The 11204-nt window shown below is 39.9% G+C and overlaps 1 protein-coding gene across 2 annotated transcripts; it reads right to left on the minus strand.

The window, feature by feature from the left end:
- Window positions 1-7262: 7262 nt before the first annotated feature.
- On the minus strand, window positions 7263-8938 carry LOC109623040 (aprataxin-like protein). 2 transcript variants are annotated; one of them, XM_020077491.3, is made up of 3 exons: window positions 8741-8938; window positions 8455-8680; window positions 7263-8369 (listed from the first exon to the last, which is right to left on the minus strand). In XM_020077491.3, exons 1-3 carry the CDS (start codon window positions 8891-8893, stop codon window positions 8194-8196), a joined length of 555 nt encoding a protein of 184 aa, XP_019933050.3. In that variant the 5' UTR covers window positions 8894-8938; the 3' UTR covers window positions 7263-8193. The 2 variants fall into 2 exon arrangements, with proteins under 2 accessions (XP_019933050.3, XP_062705010.1); XM_062849026.1 differs by having other exon boundaries at window positions 8455-8938.
- Window positions 8939-11204: the final 2266 nt, after the last annotated feature.

Here is an 11204-nt window from a genome sequence, read left to right on the forward strand (position 1 = left end):
GAATTTTCTCTGAGTGACGTAATAGAGTTGGTCTTGTGTATTTCTCATTTATTAATGTTTCGTGTGAGCCGGGATAGAGCATCGGCATTTGGAACATTTTGAATGTTTGTTTGGGAGAATTGTAGGGAGAATTCACGTTTCATACACATCTATTGACGAGAGCCGGGGTTTACTCTGGTGTGTCAATACATGTTGTGTGTAGATGATTGTGGTTGTATTGTGTTTTATCATACACAGAGGCGCAAATCCAAGTAACAGGCTTGGAGGGTTTCTGTGAGATGAAACAGTTGCGGAGAATTCAGATGCGGAGCGTAGTACCAGCGATGAGGATTGGTGTGCTTCGAGTCTGGATGATCCTGTTTATTGATGTTATGTGCGGTTGTATCGGAGAGAGGCAGTTAATCGACAGCAAGGTTCGATGTTTGTTTCTCTCCATGTGTACCTGTTATATGTATGTTTACGTTCATTGAGATGTTCGAGAAACGATCTCAATGGTGTGTTGTTATGGTTGGCTTCTGCCGAGACTGTGAGGTGTCTGCAGTAATGCCGTTTTAAGATTTGTTATGGTTTGAGAATTTGTTGGTGTCTGTACTCACACTTGCTCAGAGAACGTTGAATGGCTCGTAGAAATCTTCTTTGGGATGAACCTATATTTTGTAATTATTTTGTAAATATTTTTGTATGATGTGTAGAGTTATAATTTTTGAAATATTTTGAATTTGATGTATGGTGAATAGGTTAGGAACCCGGATAAATATTGAAATTATGAGAATAAACTAAACTTATAAGGGATTGAAAAAAAACAAAACAAAAAATGAATTTGTACATAATGCAAAATTAACCACTACGAAAATTTGGTTTAAGTCCTTAAACCAAATTTTCGTAAAATAGCCCTGGTGCAATGTAGCGGTCAGGAGAATTTGTATATATTTTTGTAAGATAAGTCTGTAAATATTTGAAATAAGATAGATTGTAAGGAAATACGATCTATCTCTAATTATTTGAATTTGTGCATACCCCTTAGCTTAGGCAAATGAAAAGGCATCCATTAACAAACGCTTTCCGAGGTCGAGGCCATTTGTTTTCTGGATAAGGTGGGAAAGGGAAAGCAGCACGACTATCGGTCAAGTTATCCGCATAGCGGTGTAGTCACGATGTAACACGAAGGGTTTCGGGAAATGACGTACTTCCGGGTACGTCCGAGATCATTCACTTTCCCTTATCTGAGGCTTCAAAGACTCGATCATTTCGTCCGTGATCGTCCAAAGAATTGGAAGTGTCCGCGTTTGTGCTTAGTTTTCGTATGCCAGAAGTAGGTGTTTAAAGTGATGTTCGATATAGCTAAATAATTAAATAATTGTTCGTTCTACAGTAGGCTATAAGGTGTGCGTAGAGAATTGTGTGCGATTGATAGTGATTAGTTAACTAAATACCGAGGTAAGAAATCTGTGCTCTGAATGTGCTCTTGTGCCAGTGCTTATGTTTCGTATCCCGCCAGTTTCTCTTCAATCCGCAGTTCGCCGCGCCCAAGCGCGACCGCTTCCTCCCCAACGGACGAGAAGTACCCGGCAACCGCCATACAGCCGGAAGCGGACGGATCCGCCACCATATCGGTCCGAGAAGGCCCGGGGACCTTCAAGTGGACGAGGTCCACAAGCTGGTTCGTCAACAAACCAGCCGGGCAGCATCAATTGCCAGAAACCGCCATTGCATAGGGCACGCCAACTGCCATTGCGATCACGCGGTGTCGAGCCGATCAACGACCAACGACCGCCATCAATCAGCCAAGCCGCCGGTGAGTCAACGACCCGGCCTGCAGGTCATCGACTGCGAAGGTGTGTAAGCAGAACCGATCGGTGAGTCCACCATTCTTTTTTTGTTGGGAAGTGCGGTGTCCGCAGAGGGCACCGCGGAGGATCTTTTTTGCCAGTCAAAAGACTGATGAGATGAAGTGCCATTAGAGCCAATCGACCCTTTTTGAACATCGAAATTCCTTTCGATAGCGTCTTGGGAGCCACCGTCTTCGGTTCCGTGAAAATGCGTGCGTGAGCCCGTCTTAGCCACCACTGCAGGAAGGTCGGATACTAGGAGCGCAGACATAGCCGTAGCTGAGCTTCCGATAAGTGACGTCACGGGAATAGAGCAGTAGAGCACTGAGCACAGATAGGGAGATAGAGAGGGAGTGGCTAGTAATCGCACACCAGCTAGGAGTTTGTAAATAGGGAACGAACACATACAATGACAGGAATTCGAATTCGATCGTTGCAATAAAAATGTATGTTATCCTAGGTAGTAAGTGAATATATTCGTATCAGTTTCGTCAAACCCCAAATAAATGTGTTATTAGTTTCCATCCTAGCAATATGATTGTTTAATTGTATTTAGCATCACTGCGCGGTTTGCTGTAGTTTCGTGTCCCGTCCTCCACACGTAGAGTTTGATTGGGTTATCTTATGAGTGTCTTCCAGCTCAGTGAGGGATCTGGTGGTGAGAAGAGAGAGTTCTGCCAGTGATGAGAACTTCTCTTTAGTGGGATCGTAGGGGTTCAGGTGAGATCTCTCACCGTCGTCTCTGAGTGTCGTCGTGATTGTGCTGTTATGTTGTGGTAATAGGGATTTCCCGTTTGGCCGTTTTAGATCGTAGCCAGCTGGATCGATCCATAAATCCTTTCCAGGAAATTAAATGGACTCGCCCTTTGGGAGTCTCATCCGGGCAATTTAAAATTGGGCTCGTGGTCTCCTTTCGAGGAGTGGCGCATAAGCCACGTGTTTTATGCTGGATCGCCCAGCAACGGCTACAACCGGAACCATTTTTCAACAAATTATTGTGATTTTACTTCGAAGGTGAATTCCAAGGGAATTTGCTTGAGCTGGTTGGGAATCGCCGTTAAATTTCAAGGGGCGTTTCAATGCGTTCTTGTAAAATTATGGACTTTTATGTTAATGCTCTTATTACGTTAAACGATCTCTAGACTGATTCTCTATAAAATAATATACGTAACACGCATTGAAAAGTTTAATGCTGAACTTTTAAACTAGAATTTTCCATATTTTTTATAATGAAAACATTTTATCTCGACGAATTCTTCTGAAAACACATTGGACCACCCCTCCGACTATGCTCCTCCATCCTTACCACCATCAGCTGGCAGCATCGGCAGCATGAGCAGCATAAAAGAAATGTCAGATTGAATCAAAACAAACCACACCAACAGAGAGAGAGAATATCACGCACGTGTTGCTCCTACGTTAAATATGTCAAAGCGATGTGTCAGTTTTGTTGCTGTCTCGCTCTGCAATCGAACGACGATTCCAACGGCGATTCGAACGGTGATTCCAAAAACGACGGTTCTGATTCGTCGTGTTCAGTTAGCAAATCCACGTACAATAATAAAATTTCACTACTGATTCAACTTTTTTTCCGAAACCTAAGGCCAGTAGTACACAGGGTCAAATATTTGACAAGGAAAGAACTCAAGAAACAACATCAGTTTGACACTAATGAAAATTCGATCGAGTCAAACACGATGTTTGAGCATTGGTTTCTTTTTGGACAAATATTTGACCCTGTGTACTAGCAGCTTAATAAGCGTCTTTCCGCCATGAAAATCGTCTACAGAATAACCAAAGTATCTAAATACCAAGGTAAGAGATTCCCGCTAATATTCACGGATTAGTGAGAAAAGGAAAAAAGCAAAAAATAGTTATGAAGTTTGCGCTGATTTGTATGGGCACATCACTATTTAGCAAACTTTCTTAAGAAATTAAGCACTCCCATCCGAGGGGGGCGACAATAATCCATTTTGGATCAATTATCATGCGATAATGCGTTATTATATTTGATTATCTTGATTTTACCAATTATCAACCATTACTTCCATTACATTGGATTTTAAATCGATTTAATCGGATTATTCCCCATTTTTCCATTTTGGATTATTTTCATCGCTTTTTATTCTCAACAAAATGGTCAAAATCCGAAATTATCTGAAAAAATCGGATAAAATGACGATATCCGCTCAATACCGGTAGAAATCGCTCAAACGGTTGAGACGTCGCGACGCCGTAACTTAACAGCTCTTCCAGGCGTCGTTTATCAGCTGTAATCAAAACAAAAACTTCTGTCGAGTTCATATCGGAATTCGTAATTCGTTGAAAAATAAAGGTGAGTTGAAAAAATAAGTTAGATATTTTAATCATAACCGTTGTTATTATCATATTCTATGTACTGCCATGCCAGCACTTTGGCAGAATGTTTATTCGAACAAGGACTTATGGAGAAGCCAAAGCCGGCTCCCGTTCCTATCCGGCGCATATGTCCCGTTCCTATCCGGAAGCAAAATTTTCGGCACCGGCCACAACGACAAGTTTCTGAAGAATCATGAACAAATTGGCAACTCCAGCATACGTCGAAACACCTTGTCTTTGAAGGGAACATTAATTTAAAGGCTGTTAAAACTTTGGCTCCGGATCACTTTTCGGGGACACCAGCTTACCAGACCAACAGTCTTGGCCTTGGTCTTGGCACCGGATCTGCCTTGGAGCTCAAACATCCACACAAGCCGCAGTTCAAACATCAACGAAGCTCAAAACCACCAATCAATCCTCGGGCACTTAAGTTCTTGAACAAACATAAAATGTATTTCGTAGTTTTCCTTGTTTAAGTTTTTTAAATGAAACCCTGAATGAAACATAGAATTCAAAATATAATAGCCTCGGGACAAGCCCCAAATTTGATTTTATTATTCATCTCTATTGAACCGCCAAACGCGGAGAACTTCATATTCGATGGTTATGGGAAGAGTACGACGGTACCACAGTATCTCAGACAGCACCCTCATAGAATCCTTTTTCAAATGGAATGCCTGCATCGTCGATTCCAAATCATCCAAACTTCCAAATAATTATTTCATAATTGATCCTGGTCGAACTAGTCGACACGCAATCCTCCGACCAGGACACCAGCTGACGCTTTTCCTGGAATCAAAGTCCAGCTTGTACTCACAACTTTTGTAAACAAAAAACAAAAAAAAAACGAGGAAATTTGACACTTATTAGGTAAGAGATGTGAATCGATTATATTCGATTCGATGATTATGCCAAAATTAAAATCGATTTTATCGGATTTCTCGGATATGGATGATTTTAATCGATTATTGCTCATTCGTCAAATTTGATTGAAATTATGCATAAATAATTGAGTTATGGTCTAAAATCGAGATAATCTGCATATGTCGCCCCCCTCGCTCCCATCTTAGAAGCTATTATTTAATTGCATCTGACTGGATTAAATGTGACCTCCATGCAATAAAACAGAAAATATCGCCATTTGAAAATCGGTAACAATTTTTTTTTAATTGATTCTAAACATATTTTTTCAGCATTTAGAAACATCCAAACTAACAAAACTTCAAAAACTTTGCTGAAATAATGACATTTTAGTGTAAAAACACCAACTTTTCATAACTAACGCAGATGTGTTGGTGAGTCTCATTTTTGACATTTACGGGAATCTCTTACCTTGGTACATATTTATATACTTTGCAGAATAACGGCCTTATTCCTATCCCACCGAGTCATCAATTTTTCTCTCTCGCTCTCTCTTTTCCATTCTTACCATCATATCATTCTCTCGCATCACCATCCTCCTTTCATCTCCCCGTGATGGGTTGTGCAACATTCCATTCATCTTTCCAGGCAGCATGAATCGAATCTACTGATCACGCACACACGCGCATAGTGGTGTCACTTGTAATGCTTCCATTGCATTCTCTTTTCTGCAGGCCACATTAAAGTGGCATATACACTAAACATAATTCATTCACTATTTTTGGTATTGGTCAACTTTGAAGATCGATCATTTTACAATTTCATTTTGAATAATTTATCATCATCATCATCATATTCACTACACAGTAGTCTACGGTTCCGATATATACCAATAAGATCACCTGATTTTTTTTTTGTTTACTATGTATTGTTGACATCCGATGAATGATTTTTCTAAAATTTTGAGAAAGACTTGCTTTTAAGATTTACCATGATAGATTTCATCCAAAATTCCTCCCATTCGTACGGGAAATCAAAAATTCTTCCTGATACAGGAGTTCTCCTGAGGTTCTCTCAGAATATCTCAGAATACGGGAAATCAAAAATTCTTCCTGATACAGGAGTTCTCCTGAGGTTCTCTCAGAATATCTTTCTAGCATTCCCATCGGGAATGGCATATCCTTTTCTAAAATCTGCATTTATCCGTTCCTAATAGTCGCTAACCACTGCTAACTGAGTTGGAGTTAGACGCGGTTAACAACGGCTAGCAACGGATAAATGTGGATTTTTTCGGTTAACAAAAGAAGTGTCATTCCCCCTGAGGATTCCTTAAATTTTTTTCTAGGATTTCATCAGAACCTCCTTCTCGGATTCTTCAAAGAGTTACTTCTAGTATTTTTCCAGGAGATCCTTTTGAGATCCATCCGAAATTTTGTAGCAAGTTTCCTTCTGGAACTTACATTTTAAATACTTCAAAGCGATTTTGTTAGATTATATCTTTATTTGTCTTATACCACGGACAGACATGTGATACGAGTGTGATACACGTATGGTACGCAGTGTCAAGAAAATTGTAAAATGTAAAAAGACTGACTTGAACGGAGAGAATTATAAGTATGGCACTCATTTCAAGCGCATTTGTACAGTGATTCCCGTAGCACATCTCGGGACCCACGCTTTACTTCCCTTCTGAAGGAAGAGCCCACATTTTGTGAGCTTGTCGGGAGTGGAATTCGATCCCAGGTCCTCAGCGTGATAGTCAAATGTTCAAACCATTACACCAGCTCCGCTCCACACCCCGTATCACATGTGTGTCATAAATACAGTATTAGACACGGCCCCACTCAAATGTCACAAAAGGGAATTGGCTTCTTTAGTGGTGTTGAGATAACTCCATATTCTGAATCTGCATGCCAAACTGAGCTAAAATTCAAATTTTCATCAATTTTGGTGCCCGGGAACCTATTTAAAAATCAATTTGAAATTTGTATGGGAGCGATTTGTCGAATCACCCCTCGTCGCATATTGTACTGAGCGGAGCTGTCAAGCAGTTGCCCAGCTGTCAAAAGGTGATTTCAAAAAATCTCTTTGAAATTGATTTTAGATACCAAAATAATGTTCTAAAAATCTGAAAAAAAAATCATAGCGGCTCAGAAAAAGGTGCTCTTTTGTTTAAAAATGAAAAATCATTAAATTTTTCTTAATTTAAAAACCCAATTGGCTTTTTAATGGGTGTTGAGATAATTGCATATTCTTAATCTGTATTCCAAGCTAAGCCGAAATCCAAATTTTCATGATTTTCGGTGGCCGGGAACCTATTCAAAAATCAATTTGAAGTTTGTATGGGAGCGATTTGTCGAATCACCCCTCGTCGCATTTTGTACTGGGCGCAGCTGTCAAGCATTTGCCCAGCTGTCAAAAGGTGATTTAAAAAAATATCTTTGAAATTGATTGTAGGTACCAAATTGAGTTCTAAAAATCTGGAAAAAAACATAGTGGCTTTGAAAAAGGTGCTCTATCATATAAAATCAAAAATTCAATACATTTTACAAAATTAAAAAACCCAATTCGCGTGCACCGGTCCATAAACAGAACACGTTCACTAAACTTCAAAATAAAAATAATTCGTTTGTGTGCGTGTAATGTTGACCAACAAAACGCCGTATGTCTGTTCCAGTATACTTTTCCAGAACACAGAGCGAATACTCTTTAAAAAGCCTTACATTCCACTTGCTCGTTCTTATTCGCGTTCCACCAGTTACCCGGTGCTGTGCTTGTGTGTCTACCCGAAACCCATGCCTCGTTGAAGCTGGAACATAACAAAAAACGCCATTTTCTTTGGCAGCGTGGTCGTCGTCATCACTGCTGAAACTTACCAACTGAGAAACACTGGATTTTGGCCGAGCCGATATGGAAACCACCTTTGGATTATTATACATACGTATTCTGCTATATTTGAGGGGCTTTAGCTCCCGGATAGTTATCGCCTCGATCAAAGCAGATACAGTAAAAACCAGCGAGAGATTATCCCCGTGCTGAATCGACCACCACGTGTTGATCACAGCCTCGAATCTCTCGCACAGTCTTCCTCTGGGTGTGTTTCCATGGCGACGCAAAATGAAGGTGTTTTTTCTCTGCGCGTTTGTTACGGTTCTGCTCCAATGGCTACTAGATGGCCCAGAAGGTGTGCTTTCAGCGTGACTATCGTTTCAAATTGACGGTCACATTGATTGCATTCCAGCGGAGTGCTGAGCAGGCTTTGGATGTACGCTGGCGATCGCTGATGAATGTGACCTCGTTCTTCCAGTTCCGCCAAAATGCCTGAAAACGTCGAAAAAAATAATTCAACAAGCGAAAACATTTAAATTTATGCTAATCGGGATGAGCCATTCAATTTTTTACTCACTTCCGAATGGCATAAACAGATCCGTGTGAAAGATGTTCCAGTGCTTCTCCGTTTTCATTCCCCTGCCGGTGAAATCATTGGAGATGACGTGCAGATGCAACCGTCGCATGCTTGGCTTCATGTGGAATCCCATGGAAAAATCCGCCCGGAGGCATCGGCTTACTTCGATGGCCTGTAGCCCGAGTCGAAGCATTTCGTTTAGCAACGGAATATGCTGCGAGGTTAGCTGAAATGAGGAAGCTCTGTATATAGGAATGTCGATGGTATTTGCCATACTGGAGTATACCTGATAAACGTTGTCGATGTCCGCCCAAGGCAGCACCAAAAAGTGGTACCTAGATTTGGGAAATTTGTCACGAATTACAACAGCCAAATCACTCCGAGCGACGTGATTCGTGGGAAACTGCATATCCCGAATGAGGGCGTTAAACCATGGCATGTTTGCTACCTTTTATGTTGATAGATTACTATTTTGAATACTGACCAGGGATGCCACATTAGATTTTTCTGTAATCATGCAGATTTTCTTGCAGCTTTTCATACAGAATTCTGTATACCAATATAGGGTATGTGTTCCATCAGTAATCTCACGCTCCCATTTTCATCTCATTCGAAAACAAGCGATTACGGCACCGATTGATTCCGTTCTTTTTGTTTTCATGGGTGCTCACTTTTAACAAAAAATACAAAAATAAGAAACAAAACAAACAGCGCTTCAATCCTTTGTTTTTCGTAGGATGAAAATGGGAGCCACATGCTTAACAAGGGAACCAATACCCTATACAGATTTTTGGAAATGATACAGATTATACAGATTTTTCAGAAACTTACAGAATTTCAAACAGATTTTTCGCGAAATATTACAGATTTCATAAAGATTTTTGACAAAAAATGGTGATACAGATTATAAAGATTTTTGAAAGGCAAAATACAGATTTAAATGTGGCAACACTGATACTGACCAAGGACAATTTGAAAATCGGTAACTTTTACCTTTCAATGCGGTGGTAAAATTTATGCTTGGTGAATCAGCAGCGAAGTCACTGCTTTCAGAAAAAGGGGCGGGTTGCCAACTCATGAATGAAAGCATGAAAGCTCAACAAAACAAAAGGCCTTTTTTATGCTTTTATGTGCATATATGGTTGCAGAAGCGTAGGCGCATCACCAACTACACGCAGAAAAATATCTACTCATTGACTCTACACGGTAACAGAATTCACTCATTTTAGAGAATTTAACCATTTTTTTTTCTCTTCTTTTCTATGTTGATCGAAAAAAAAGAGTAAATTTCATTTCCAGCGCTAGCGCTGGCCTAAGTGCCAAAAACCCAATCAGTTTAAACCGTTTAACATCAAAATATTGTACGGCTTAAACCCCAGGGGCAAGACAGATATAACGAGAGTGAATCAGTTTTCAAAAAGTTGCTCACAATTCCTTACACGCTAAGATCAGTTTACCTTTTTTCCAAAAAGTGCACAACCGCAAATATGCGTAAATGATACTCAAATATAGGTAAACAAGACTCAAATATGGGTAATGTGTACCTAAATATGAGTAATTGTAACCCAAATATGGGTAAATATTACCCATAAATGCGAATGTTTACTTTTTCAAAATATGAGTTTTATTTACCCATATTTGCGTAAAGTTTACGCAAATTTGAGTAAAATTTACCCATATTTTAGAAAAATAGGTAAACTGACCTTAGCGTGTAGGATCTTTCTGAATTACTTCATTTTTCCAAAGTTTTGTCTGATGCCAGAGAAAAATCGAGCAGTTCCCGTGTTTCAGAATGGTTTTGAACAAAAAAAAAAGTTACTCAGAATTGCTCATAGAGTTGATTCGGGTTGCACAGTGTCTTGCCCTAGGGGAAGATTCAAAAATTACGTCCATCGTTTTTCGGGATTTCTAGACCCCCCCTCCCCCCTCTGTCACGCAATTTCCCTATACCCAATACACGTACTGTCACACTTTTCTAGACCCCCCCCCCCTCCCCCAAATGTTGGACGTAATTTTTGAACGTTCCCTAGGGCGCAAGACAGATACAGCGAGAGTAACTCCCAAGTAACAATTTAAATTCCTTTTAGATTTGTTTATTTTTATGGAAGCTTTGTCATAGCATGAAGAATTCATGAAACATTTATAGTTGTTTTTATCAAGAGAAAATAATCTCCGTTCGTATGCGGTTTTTAAGTTTTCTTCAAGTTAATTTTGAAAACTCCGCATAAAACAACTTGATTCCCTAAGGCATTTGATCTTATTATGAGTTTTAAGACATATTTGAAGTTATTTTCAACACATAACATCAACAAACTTTATTAAAAGTATATGCTTCATTTATTCAAGTACAATGGATCACTGAAGCCGACTTTTCCGCTACTCACCGCATCAAAACAAAAGCGCCACCATATATGGACGGTAACACAGTGACAGCAGTCGAGTTACGTCAAACACACAAGGCTACGGTGGCGCTATCTGTTCATTTCATAGCGGCCGTTTTAGTTATTTTAGTGATCCATTCATCTGAGTTATTCTCCTTTAAAAACTTCTTATTATGTTTCCAGTTCAAAACCGAATTAGCGACATTTTTTCTTTGACTTCCGCTGCTTTTGCCTTGCGTTGGACACAATGTCGGAAGTGGGCGCTGAATAGAGCACCAGGTGTACAATACAGCGCCCCACTTCCGACATTATGTTTAACGCAGGGCAAAGGCAGCGGAAGTCAAAGAAAAAATGTCGCTAATTCGGTTT

The sequence above is a fragment of the Aedes albopictus genome, chromosome 1, assembly GCF_035046485.1.
Source record: "Aedes albopictus strain Foshan chromosome 1, AalbF5, whole genome shotgun sequence".
NCBI classification, from domain to species: Eukaryota; Metazoa; Arthropoda; class Insecta; order Diptera; family Culicidae; genus Aedes; species Aedes albopictus.

Excerpts from the sequence above, each read along its gene's own strand:
- LOC109623040 (XM_062849026.1), bottom strand. The coding sequence starts at position 8,893 with ATGCCATGGTTTAACGCCCTCATTCGGGATATGCAGTTTCCCACGAAT. Across the intron at positions 8,370-8,454 it reads TCTGTTTATGCCATTCGGAA|GCATTTTGGCGGAACTGGAA; the intron begins GTGAGTAAAAAA and ends CGACGTTTTCAG.